At 40.0% G+C, this 14,311-nt stretch overlaps 1 protein-coding gene across 1 annotated transcript; it reads left to right on the plus strand.

Moving 5' to 3' along the window:
- Positions 1–10,853: 10,853 nt before the first annotated feature.
- Positions 10,854–12,522, plus strand: LOC140817040 (uncharacterized). The gene is made up of 2 exons (XM_073176601.1): positions 10,854–11,985; positions 12,267–12,522. Exons 1-2 carry the CDS (start codon positions 11,457–11,459, stop codon positions 12,302–12,304), a joined length of 567 nt encoding a protein of 188 aa, XP_073032702.1. The 5' UTR covers positions 10,854–11,456; the 3' UTR covers positions 12,305–12,522.
- Positions 12,523–14,311: the final 1,789 nt, after the last annotated feature.

Raw genomic sequence — 14,311 nt, forward strand, 5'->3', positions numbered from 1 at the left:
CCTTACGCCTTTATATTTCAATCCGTCCGTCAGATTTTGAATCTGACTTCAGTATCGTGTTCCTATCGTTACAGGCTACACGTGGACGTAAGTTTTACTATGTTTTGACATGTCTTGAAATTATAATGTTGAAGGAATCAGATATGATTCATATATGTTGTTTCTGACATGTTAGACATCGTATAATTGTAAGCGGATTTAAGAGCGGACACTGTGTAGAATGGTTATGAATTTCAGAGTTATATTAGCTGGGATATGGTATCAGATTTATACCGTTATCGATTATGAATTAGGAGAATTGATATAGATTATTTAATATGGAGATTATGCCATTGGAAGGATACCGGAATCAAGTATTTAAGTGGGTATGTGTTGATTGAGATTAAAGATTGATAGAATGTGTATCAACATTTCCCTTTCAGATTTGGTTTGCCAGATTCGTCTTCGAGACTTCGACTGCGACGCAGAGTGTGTAACGAAAGGTATAAGCCATGTTTGTTTGGGAAGCCACAACTCAAATAAGATATTATTTGAGTTTCCCAACCAAAATCACATACTAGAATTGTTGTATATTTGGTAACATGATTATGATTTGATTATAGAATTGTATTCAAACATATGAGATCGTTGTGCTATTCAGATATGAATATGAGCATGCTTTGTTTACAGACTGATATTCATTGCATTTAAGATAGGAGAGTCGTTGACAGCCATTGTCACATATCTAGATGTTCGGTGTATCTCAGCTTAGGAGCAGCTCCTGACTCCTATTGCAGCCGTTGATACAGCTCAGACCGAAGTCTAGGAATAAGACGTACAGTCACCCCGAGTGGGAGGGTAGGTGACAGCCATTGACGTCTTATTCACACCGGGATCCCTAGAGTTATAGTCGAGTCGAGTCCAGACATGGTTTGATTCGCATTGCATTGCATGTTTATATGGATGACATTCATTATAGCATGTTTCATGTTTTAGATTGATTATATGCATGTATACATGTTTATACTGGGATTTGTTCTCACCGGAGTTTCCGGCTGTTGTTATGTTTGTATGTGTGCATAACAACAGGTGGGGCAGGATCTGGGTCACGCAGAGGATGAGAGATGGACATAGCGTGGTGATCTCGGGCATAGCAGAAGAACTAGTAGTTGTACTTTTGATATGTATTGTATTTAATTACTAGTTGTTGAGAATAGATGGAACAAGACATGTTTGTACCTTCTGTTTGTAAAATAAATAAAGACTTTATGCTTGTTTATACAACATTAGAATAAATGTTGAAAAGCGAAAATTTGACCCACTTTTTATATTAATGATCCGTTTAATCCCAAAGAAAAGAGTTAGAGCCCGGGTCCCTAAAACAGGTGGTATCAGAGCCGTAGGTTCTGTAGATTGAGATAGAATAGAATGAGCGGGGTAGATCGAGTCATCTTCCTTGCTTTTGATATGCTAGCATGATTTATTGCTTTCCCTATTACGTGTTGTGTGTTATCTGATATGATTACAGCATGTAAGTGACTGAATCAAAACCGATTCTGGATCAGAGGTAAATGATCAGAGGAGGGCTGAGACAGTTCGTATAGATTGTATACTAAACTGTTTGAATAGCAGATACATGCCTCCTAGAAGAGCAACCGTTCCTTTACGACCACCAGCACTAGAACAGGGTAGCACATCTGGTGATACGATGGATGTCACTGCTACGCCTATGGAGACTCTATTAAAGCGATTCCAGTCTTTCCGACCACCGACCTTGAAGGGTACAGAAAATGCAATTGAATGTGAAAGCTGGTTGGAGGATATCGAGATGTTATTCGAGTCTCTGGAATATAGTGATGAGAAACGAGTGAAACTCATTGGCCAACAACTGCAAGACGTGGCTAAGTATTGGTGGTTGAATATTAGGAGAGCACTAGAACAGCGTGGCACCGAGATTACATGGAAAGTATTCAAGACAGAGTTTTATCAGCGATTCTTTCCTGTATCCTACCGTAAAGATAAAGGCGCTGAATTTGCAAACTTGAGGCAAGGGCATTTAAACATTGAAGAGTACGTTGCTAAATTTTCTTCCTTGCTTCGCTTTGCACCTCACGTTTCAGGTAATGATGAGGCCGTAGCAGATCAGTTTATAAACGGCTTAAATCCTGATGTCTTTACATTGGTTAATACTGGGAGACCCAATAACTTCGCTGAAGCATTGAATCGTGCCAAAGGAGATGAAGCAGGGTTGCTGAGACAACGGAGTGTTCCGTATGTTGCTCTGAGTCCGAGACCACCACTACCTCCAGCACAACCTCCTCTTAGATTTGATAGCGGCGGTAGTAGCAGCGGGCGGAAGGATCCGTTGAAAGTGAAGGGCAAGCAATTCAAGAGGGCAGGGAGCAACTCGTCAAGCTCCAGTGGGTCCCGACCACGAGGTCCTGGCCAGAGTTTAGAGGTGACAAGTGGATATTGCAGTATTTGTGGAGGTAAGCATGCCACAAAACTGTGTCAGGGTGTAGTGGGCAGATGTAACATATGCAAGCAACCGGGGCATTATGCCAAGGTCTGTACTCAGAGAAGTGGAGCATCGAGATTTCAGGGTGCAGGGTCATCAGCATCAGTGACTCAGCCTGAGAGGCAAGCTTCATCTGTTCACTCATTTCAGCCGCCACCTACACAGACCCAGCCTAGAGCCAGAGGTGGTCAGACCGGGAGCTAGCCGACTCGACAACTGGCTCAGGTGTTTGCGTTGACAGAGGAGCAAGCACAAGATGCCCCAGATGATGTTATTGCAGGTAACTATTTCCTTTGCGGTTATCCTGCTTATATATTGATAGATACGGGTGCATCGCATACATTCATATCATAACAATTTGCATTATTGCATTCCTTGCCTGTTGAGTCTTTGTTAGATGTCGTGTCTATTATTTCTCCGTTAGGAAGTGGTTTGATATCGGTGACTACGGTTAGACATTGCATCTTACAGTTCGAGGGTCATGAAATTGATCTAGATTGCATAGTACTTGGGTTAGATGATTTTGATTGCATTGTTGGAATTGACATGTTAACTAAGTACAGAGCCACTGTGAATTGTTTCCACAAGATTGTCAGATTCAGACCAGAAATGGCAGAAGAGTGGAAATTCTACGAAAAGGGTTCCAGATCTCGGATTCCCTTGATTTCGGCTTTGACTATGAATAAGTTGTTGCAGAAAGGAGCAGATGGGTTCCTTGTGTATGCTGTAGATGTACAGAAATCTAGCCCGACATTGGCAGATCTGCCAGTAGTACGAGAATTTCCAGATGTGTTTCCAGAGGAGATTCCAGGATTACCTCCAGTGAGAGAGGTAGATTTTAGCATTGATCTTATGCCAGGTACTGTTCCTATATCTCGAGCTCCGTATAGGATGGCGCCTGTTGAACTGAAAGAACTGAAAGCACAGTTAGAAGATCTGCTAGCCAAGGGATATATCTGACCTAGTGTATCTCCTTGGGGCGCACCAGTGCTCTTTGTGCGGAAGAAAGATGGATCGATGCGATTGTGTATAGATTATCGGCAATTGAACAAGGCGACTGTGAAGAATAAATATCCATTGCCGCGCATCGACGATCTATTTGATCAATTACAAGGATCCTCTGTTTATTCTAAGATTGATTTGCGATCCGGATATCATCAGCTCCGAGTTCGAGATGTAGACATACCGAAGACAGCATTTCGAACCAGGTATGGACATTACGAATTTATTGTCATGCCTTTTGGTTTAACAAATGCTCCGGCGGTATTTATGGGCTTGATGAATCAAATCTTTCAGAGGTATTTGGATGATTTTGTGATTGTCTTTATCGACGATATTCTGGTATATTCTAAGAACAGGAATGAGCATGCAGAACATCTCAGAATTGTGTTGCAGACACTAAGAAATGAGAGATTGTATGCCAAATTGTCAAAGTGTGAATTTTGGTTGAATCGAGTTGTCTTTTTGGGACATATCATATCTGGAGATGGTATTTCTGTAGATCCGAGTAAAGTGGAAGCTGTGATCAGTTGGTCGAGACCGACTTCTGTGCCAGAGATACGCAGTTTCATGGGTCTAGCAGGATACTATAGACGATTCATCCAAGATTTCTCCCGTATTGCGAAGCCAATTACACAATTGACACAGAAGAATGCGCCATTCCTATGGTCTGAGGAGTGTGAGTCTAGCTTTCTAGAATTGAAGAAGAGGCTGACCAGTGCACCTGTCTTGATGATTCCTTCAGGTACGGGTGATTTCGTTGTATATTGTGATGCCTCTCACAGAAGTTTGGGATGTGTTCTTATGCAGCGAGGTCATATGGTCGCATATGCCTCAAGACAGTTGAAGACTCACGAGACTCGATACCCCATTCATGATCTTGAATTGGCGGCTATCGTATTTGCACTAAAGATCTGGCTTCATTATCTTTATGGCGAGAAATTTGAGATCTATTCAGACCATAAAAGCCTAAAATACTTGTTTTCTCAGTCGGAGTTGAACATGCGACAGCGTAGATGGCTTGATCTGCTGAAAGATTTTGATTGCGAGATCAAATATTATCCAAGGAAGTCAAATGCAGCAGCAGACGCCTTAAGTCGAAAGGTTTGCTCCTTATCCTTATCAACGATAGGTGTTACAAAGATAGTTTAAAATTGCTGTTTCTCTGGATTAGAATTTGATACAGATAAGAGGCCACTACGACTTGCTGCAATTCAAGTTGAACCAGATTTGATCATGAGGATTAAAGAAGCACAAAGAACAGATCAGAATGTGCAGAAATCGATTCAGATGGTCAGATCAGGGCATTTATCAGAATACCAGGTACGTGATCATGTAGTATGTGAATAACCGTCTCGTTGTGCCAGATGTTTCAGACTTGAGACATCAGATTATGTCCGAAGCACACTGTAGTAGGTTCAGCATTCATCCTGGTGGCAGAAAGATGTACAATGATCTGAAGACACAGTTCTGTGGAAGCAGATGAAGTCAGATATCGCCGAATTTGTGTCAAAATGCTTAAATTGCCAACAGGTGAAGGCCGAGAGGAAGAAGCCCGGAGGTTTACTTCAGATTTTAGCTATTCCAGAATGGAAATGGGATCACATTTCCATGGATTTCGTGACGAAGTTACCTCGATCATCTAAAGGCTGTGATGCGATTTGGGTCATCATTGACAGACTGACCAAATCCGCTTGCTTCATTCCGTACAAGATGACGTATCGACATGGTCAGATGGCGGAGATATATGTCCGAGAGGTAGTCAGATTACATGGTGTACCGAAGTCTATCGTATCAGATCGTGATCCACGATTCACTTCACACTTCTGGCACAGTTTACAGCAGGCCTTAGGTACGACATTACACCTAAGTACTGCATATCATCCTCAGACAGACGGACAGTCAGAGCGGACTATCCAGACTGTAGAGGATATGTTGAGATCCGTAGTGCTAGATTTTGCACTAGTTGGCAAGATTCTCTACCTCTTTGCGAATTCTCTTATAATAATAGCTATCAGACAAGCATTGAGATGGCACCGTTTGAAGCTCTATATGGCAAGAAGTGCAGATCTCCACTATACTGGGATGACATTTCAGAGGTACTAGAACTTGGGCCAGATATGATTCGTGACATGACTGAGAAGGTGAAAATCATTCAGAAAAGAATGAAGACGGCGCAAGATAGGCAAGCCAAATACGCCAATGTCAGACGTAGACCGTTGGTATTTGAACAAGGAGACCGAGTATTTCTAAAGATTTCCCCATTAAGAGGTGTTGTCAGATTTGGTAAGCGTGGGAAGCTGTCTCCTAGATACGTCGGTCCTTACGAGATCTTAGAGAAAATTGGCGACCGAGCCTATCGACTGGCTCTTCCTCCTTCTCTATCTGATATACATGACGTTTTTCATGTATCGATGTTGCGTAGATACATGCCAGATATTTCTCATGTCATTCAGCCTGACGAAGCTGAGCTTTATCAGACATTGAGCTATATTGAACAACCGATACAGATTCTTGATCGGAAGGAAAAGAAGCTCAGAACGAAGACTATTCCTCTAGTGAAAGTCCAATGGAGTCGTCATGGCGCTGAAGAAGCGACATGGGAGACAGAAGCCGACATGCGACAAAAACACCCCGAGTTATTTCAATAATGTAAGTATTGATCTAACTTTGATGTTATTACTTTTGATGCTTGCATTGATAGAATGATGTGCGATTTCGAGGGCGAAATCATTTCTTAGAGGGGGAGAAATGTAATGCCCGAGAATTTGATTATCGTAATTTGCTATGAGATTGGTTAATTTGAATAGAGATAATTATAAACGGGCCATTACGAGACCAGATTGGGCAAAGCATATAAATTACACAAGTTTTGGGCAGAACCATTGGCGCCCGAGCGGTAGAAATGACCGCCCGAGCGCCAATGTAGCATGTTCGGGCAGAAGATGTGGCGCCCGGGCGGTAGATTGTGACCGCCCGAGCGCCAAGGAGCATTACGGAAATGCTAGGATAGAATGTGCCGCGCTCGAGCGGTACTTTCTTACCGCCCGAGCGCCGATCAAAACTCACAAAAATAAGCCACGTTTCGTATTCATGCAACGGGGTATATATATATATGTATATCACTTAGAATTCCTCAGAAAACGAGGAAGAATCAAAGGAAAATGTTTCATAAACTTTCGAAGAAATCCTTACGCCTTTATATTTCAATCTGTCCGTCAGATTTTGAATCTGACTTCAGTATCGTGTTCCTATCGTTACAGGCTACACGTGGACGTATGTTTTACTATGTTTTGACATGTCTTGAAATTATGATGTTGAAGGAATCAGATATGATTCATATATGTTGTTTCTGACATGTTAGACATCGTATAATTGTAAGCGGATTTAAGAGCGGACACTGTATAGAATGGTTATGAATTTCAGAGTTGTATTAGCTGGGATATGGTATCAGATTTATAGCGTTATCGATTATGAATTAGGAGAATTGATATAGATTATTTAATATGGAGATTATGTCGTTGGAAGGATACCGGAATCAAGTATTTAAGTGGGTATGTGTTGATTGAGATTAGAGATTGATAGAATGTGTATCAACATTTCCCTTTCAGATTTGGTTTGCCAGATTCGTCTTCGAGACTTCGACTGCGACGCAGAGTGTGTAACGAAAGGTATAAGCCATGTTTGTTTGGGAAGCCACAACTCAAATAAGATATTATTTGAGTTTCCCAACCAAAATCACATACTAGAATTGTTTTATATTTGGTAACATGATTATGCTTTGATTATAGAATTGTATTCAAACATATGAGATCGTTGTGCTATTCAGATATGAATATGAGCATGCTTTGTTTACAGACTGATATTCATTGCATTTAAGATAGGAGAGTCGTTGACAGCCATTGTCACATATCTAGATGTTCGGTGTATCTCAGCTTAGGAGCAGCTCTGACTCCTATTGCAGCCGTTGATACAGCTCAGACCGAAGTCTAGGAATAAGACATACAGTCACCCCGAGTGGGAGGGTAGGTGACAGCCATTGACGTCTTATTCACACCGGGATCCCTAGAGTTATAGTCGAGTCGAGTCCAGACATGGTTTGATTCGCATTGCATTGCATGTTTATATGGATGACATTCATTATAGCATGTTTCATGTTTTAGATTGATTATATGCATGTATACATGTTTATACTGGGATTTGTTCTCACCGGAGTTTCCGGCTGTTGTTATGTTTGTATGTGTGCATAACAGCAGGTGGGGCATGATCTGGGTCACACAGAGGATGAGAGATGGACATAGCGTGGTGATCTCGGGCATAGCAGAAGAACTAGTAGTTGTACTTTTGATATGTATTGTATTTAATTACTAGCTATTGAGAATAGATGGAACAAGACATGTTTGTACCTTCTGTTTGTAAAATAAATAAAGACTTTATGCTTGTTTATACAACATTAGAATAAATGTTGAAAAGCGAAAATTTGACCCACTTTTTATATTAATGATCCGTTTAATCCCAAAGAAAAGAGTTAGAGCCCGGGTCCCCACAGAGGGGTTCATGGGTGACCGGTTCCGTTAGGTGCAAGCTAGGATCGAACCTTGCAGTATAGGTTGTATTAGGGTTCGAGCTTGTCAGTTGTTGAAATTCCAGTGGCTGTCGGTTTTAATTTGGAGGTCTTAAGGGGTCTTGAAAAATTAATTTAAGGGCTGGTTTAGTTGTTTTAAGACATGTCTTGTGTTGGGAAAAATTTGGTTACATTTCGGTTCAATTCCCAGGTTAAAACAGAGACCCCGAACCAAGTTTTAAAACAAATCAAATAAGTTATGAAACGAGCTCGAGTTTACGTCTAGGAAAGTTTATAAATATGTTTTGGGATGTTTTAAGGAGTTTCGTAAGCTTTGGGTCAAATTTTAGAGGTTCAGGGTAAAACGGTAATTTTGGGTTTACAGGGGCAAAATGGTCATTTTGCACTCAGGTGAGTTTTAGTCCTGGCAGTGCCCTGAGCACATTTTATCATGTTTTTAAATGTTTATGCATAATGTATATGATTTTTATGTAAATACGTTGCATGTTTGGTTTGAAGGAAAAAACTAAGTATATGCATGCTTTTATTTAAGTGGTGAATATGATGACACATTTTTTAAGGATGAGAGTTGGTTGTGACTAACACGATGAAGCGATGACATAACAAAAGGTTGGGGCTCATTGGACGGGTAATGCTGTCACTGACGCCTCCGCCGCCGGGTACCTTGGTTACATGTAGATAGATCCATCTAATAACATGATAATACGAAAGTCGCAGCTGATGAACGGAATTCAAATTAAGAAAAACGAACACGTATATGTATTTATGATGATATGTGCTATGATTATTAACATGCTTTGGCAAGTCACGATTATGCATATGATTTTACCGCAGACATAAATGTAAGTTGATTACGATATTTTTCACTGCTGCTTGTTATGTATATGTATTCGTTATTCCATTACAGATGTGTTAAATCTTTAGACTCACAAGGCGAGTGTGATGCAGGTGATCATGATATTGAGGGGACTGGAGATGCCAAACTCTGAATAGGCAAGCCTGAATGTGCGCACGACCCGAGGACCACACTTTTCCGCACATCATGATTTTAGGAGAGATGAGAGGACATTGATATTTTTACATTGTTGTTGATTTAATGATGGTTATTAGCATTTTTAATTGTTCTTGTTTCGTTTGAGATCGATCATTTTAAATTATAGTATGTCTTTTAATTGTCAAATGTTTACGATTATTTTTAAATGACATTTTTCTTTATTAGGGTTGCATCCATGCAAATTATTTAAGTGTTTCTTTTCAAAATGTGAGCTTTATAAAAAAAAAATTACCAGCATTTCAAACATTTAGACGTTACAATGCAGATGGGTAATCATACGATGATTGTACCGAACAAATGCTACTAGACGCTCTTACCATGATTCGATGGGTTGAATCAGAAATGGTTTCTGACATTCTCATTATCAAATGTTGGTGCATGGGATGTGGGCAAATGGGTAAGCCCGAATAAAGGAAATTGTCCTGTATCACAAAGAGTTGTTGGACCCACGGCTAATTGTATTCCTTAACTATTGAGCGTCACACAAGCACTGGTTTATTTTTCCCGTTGAGATAATAAATTCAATGAGTTGAATTTCTAAGAAATGAGTTTGATATGATCAATTGATAAGCTTATAAATAAAGTGTATAAAATATTATAGAAATTTTGAGAGTATGACTGCTAAAACAATCGAAGAGACTACACCTGCCTTTTTTTAGACACTGCTGATCTCAAAATTAAAATGTGCATCAAAATAACAAATAAGTTGAAATTGTCACATCGATGATGTTGGATTGTCGATCGAGATTATGATGATATTAATGTAATGGGAGCATGGATCATATGTTTGTAAGAGTATAAGCTCATCATGCTAATTTATTAAAGTTCAAGTGCGCTTTAATAATTAACTTATTTCTTAAAGAATTAAAATATAGCTCATTAATTTTTTATTAAATATGGTACTGATTTATATAATATGAAAATATTCATGATACCATAATTTAAAACTTGCAAACAAAGCAAAATAATATTGATGCATAGTATTCTCAAAATATATGCATTAAAATTCGAGATTGTCTAACATATGGCATGCAATCAGAATCCGAAGTTAACTTAATTAATCTAATTAATTAAGTAAAAGATATATTAGAAAATATAATAATAATTATTTATTATTATGATAATGCATGCATTTGGTGGAAACCATATATATTGCAATACGAAGTCATTCGACTTCTTCTTGGAATTCAAGGCTCTCGAAAACCTTTTCTTTTGAAAAGAAAATTTTGGCTTGTGTATTGAGTCGATTTCTTCTTCGTGTTCTATCTTTACGAAAAATATCTTCTAATTTTCTAGTGCAAGTTAGAAGAGGAATAATTAATCCAGTCGCGGACCTGATTCGGAGATCGAAGAAGGAGGTTCGAAGAAAGTTCGTAGAGATTTATAACAAGATCTAAGTCCTCTAACACCGGAGTAATTGGTTTCAAGTGAATTATTCACTAAAGATATATCACTAAACACCCTATGAATGAATATATCGTTTAAACATGTTAGAATATATTATTGTTAGCTCTCAAGGGTAGATTAGTCATTTTATTCCTTTTGTATTTATCCTAGGTATATAAACATATTCTCTTTGTATTCTTTATTCAGTTTTCATAATACTACGACTTGAGCTTTTCAGTCACTCTCTATTTCTTCATGGTATCAGAGCCAGCATCATATGGATCTGTTAATCGTAGAGAAGAACTGTTAATCTCATTCACAGCTTTCGCGGATCGAACTTTTCGTTCGTCTAGTTTCTCTTTGGTAATCGACTTCTTCTCTGCATTGTGTTTTGTTTTATTCGTTCGGTTTTGTTTGGTTTTGGAATCATGGCTACTCGTAAAGTCGATTCTCTTCAGTCGATTAGTGTTCAATTGGATGGCAAAAATTATTCGTATTGGGGTTATGTTATGAAGAATTTCTTGCGGGGGAAATCGATGTGGGGTTATGTCACAGGTGTGCGAGACAAGCCTACAGACCAGACGAACCCTGATTATGCTGTATCATTGGATGTTTGGGAGGCAGATAATTCAAAGATTATCACGTGGATTAATAATTCTGTTGCGCACTCAATAGGTGCTCAATTGGCAAAATATGAGACTGCTAAGGAGGTTTGGGATCATCTGGCACGCTTGTATACACAGTCTAATTTTGCCAAACAATATCAATTGGAGACAGATATTCGTGCCCTTCAGCAGAAAGATATGAGCATCCAAGATTTTTATTCTGCCATGTCGTCACTCTGGGATCAATTGGCATTGACAGAATCTGCAGAATTGCGAGCATTCTCACCTTATATTGCTCGGAGAGAAGAATAGCGCTTGGTACAATTTTTGATGGCACTTCGGAATGATTTTGAGGGTCTGCGTGGGACGATTCTTCATCGCAACCCTCTTCCTTCTGTTGACTCGGTTGTAAGTGAACTGTTAGCTGAAGAGATTCGTCTTAAGTCTCACGTTGACAAAGGGACAATCCCAACTACACCATCTGTCTTTGCAGCTCCTCAACGACCTCAAGTTAATCACCATAACAGGTCGAATACGAAGGTTTCTCAAGATGAGTGTGCTTTTTGTAAAGAGAAGGGGCACTGGAAAGCTCAATGCCCACTATTGTTGAGTAAAGGAAAAGGGAAACCACAACAACAGAAACCACAGCAGCTGCATCAGCAGCCATCTCAGAACACTCCATGGAAACCTGGTAATCCATCAAACCAGTGGACATATCGACCACCTCAGTCTAACAATGCAGTTGCTGCACCGTCTTTGGATCCGTATTTGCTTGAGCAGTTTCAACAGTTCCTCGCTTCACAGCCTCATGCTATGTCAGCCTCTTCACATATAGGTTTGTCATCCTCTGGCACTTCAGGTATATCTACGTCCATCTGGGTCTTGGATTCTGGAGCATCTCATCATATGTCTCCTAATTTGTCATCTTTTGCTTCTTTGTCTCACAATTCTTCCATTGAAATTGTGACTGCTGATGGTACACCGATGCCATTAGTAGGCGTTGGTTCTGTTGTTACGTGTTGTTTGTCTCTCCCTGATGTATACTATATTCCCAATCTTACACTTAATCTTGTTTCGGTCAGTCAACTATGTGAGTCTGGATACTTAGTCTACTTCTCTTCTTCAAATTGTTATGTGCAGGACCCGCGATCCCAGAGGCTGATTGGGACAGGCCGTAGACAGGGGGGACTTTATGTTTTGGATTATCTCAGAGTACCAGATGTTGCAGCATCTAGTGTGGATCTCTTTTCCTTTCGCTTGAGTCAGTCGTCTTCTGTTTTTTATTTGTGGCATAATCGTCTAGGACACGTTTCCGCGTCTCGTTTGAATTTTTTAGCGTCTACAGGAGCACTAGGAACTTTGAAAAGTCATGATATTTCTGATTGTAGTGGTTGTAAACTGGCTAAATTTTCGGCATTACCTTTCAATAAAAGTCTATCTTTTTCTTCTACTCCTTTTGATCTTGTTCACTCAGATGTGTGGGGACCATCTCCTGTTCCCACGAAAGGGGGGTCGAGATATTATGTTTCTTTTATTGATGACTGCACTCGTTATTGTTGGGTTTATCTGATGAAACATAGGTCTGATTATCTTGCTATTTTCAATGATTTTAAAGCTTTTGTGAAAAATCAACATTCAGCTGTCATCAAGTGTTTTCGTTGTGATTTGGGGGGTGAATACACTTCTAATGAATTCTCGCGTTTGCTTGCTTCTGATGGTACCATACGTCAAACCTCGTGTAGAGAAACCCTGAACAAAATGGTGTTGCCGAAAGAAAACATAGACATATTGTTGAAACAGCTCGCTCTTTCTTATTGTCTTCTAATGTTCCTAGTGCATTTTGGGGTGAAGCAATTCTTACTGCTGTTCACGTGATCAATAGAATTCCAACTTCACACAATTCATGTTTGTCACCCTTTCAAAAAATGTATGGTCATGCTCCTGATTATTCTTCATTACGTGTCTTTGGTTGTGCCTGTTTTGTTCTCCGACCACAGATCGAGCGCAATAAGTTGTCTCCGCGTTCTGCTCTGTGTGTTTTCCTAGGCTATGGTATTGGTCAAAAAGGGTATCGTTGTTTTGATCCAACAAGTCAAAAGTTGTATGTCTCTCGTCATGTTGTGTTTCTTGAACATGTTCCATTCTTTTCTATACCTGTTATTTCGCATAATATGACACATGCAGATCTTATTCGTATTGACCCTTTCACATCCGACACCGACGAGACTTTGCCCACGACCACACCCGAGACTCCTGCTCCTCCAGATCCCCCTACGACAACCCAATCATCTCCTGGCATCGCGGATAATCCTCCACTCCGTCAGTCCACTCGGGTTCGTAAGTCTACTCGACTACCTGATTTTGCTTACTCGTGTTACTCTAGCTCTTTTGCTTCATTTGTTGCCTCTGTTCATCGTCTCTCTGAGCCTTCATCCTATAGCGAAGCTGTTGGTAATCCACTTTGGCAGAAGGCTATGGCTGAGGAACTGACTGCTCTTTATCAGACCCATACATGGGATTTGGTTATGTTGCCACCCGGAAAGCACACCATTGGGTCTCGTTGGGTCTACAAGATCAAGACCAAATCTGATGGATCTATTGAACGCTACAAAGCTCGTCTTGTTGCTAAAGGTTACTCTCAGAAGCATGGCATGGATTATGAGGAAACATTTGCCCCCGTTGCTAAAATGACGACAGTTAGCACTCTAATTGCTGTTGCTTCTGTTCATCGATGGAAAATCTCTCAGATGGATGTCAAGAATGCTTTCTTGAATGGTGATCTTCATGAAGAAGTTTTTATGGCTCCTCCTCCTGGTGTTGCTCACCAACCTGGCGAAGTTTGTAGACTTTGTAAGGCTCTTTATGGCCTCAAACAAGCTCCCCGTGCTTGGTTTGAGAAATTTTCTATAGTGATTACTTCTCTTGGGTTTATTCCTAGTCAGCATGATTCCGCATTATTTGTCAAGTGTACTCGTGCAGGTCGTATACTTATGTCTTTGTATGTTGATGACATGATAATCACTGGTGATGATATTGTTGGTATTGAGGCTTTGAAGTCTGAGTTAGCTCGCTGTTTTGCTATGAAGGATTTAGGTTTGCTACGTTACTTTCTAGGAATTGAGGTTGCCTACTCTCCAAAAGGTTATCTTTTATCTCAGTCAAAGTACATAGCAGATCTGTTTGAG

The sequence above is a fragment of the Primulina eburnea genome, chromosome 16 (assembly GCF_022965805.1).
Source record: "Primulina eburnea isolate SZY01 chromosome 16, ASM2296580v1, whole genome shotgun sequence".
Lineage (NCBI taxonomy): Eukaryota > Viridiplantae > Streptophyta > Magnoliopsida > Lamiales > Gesneriaceae > Primulina > Primulina eburnea.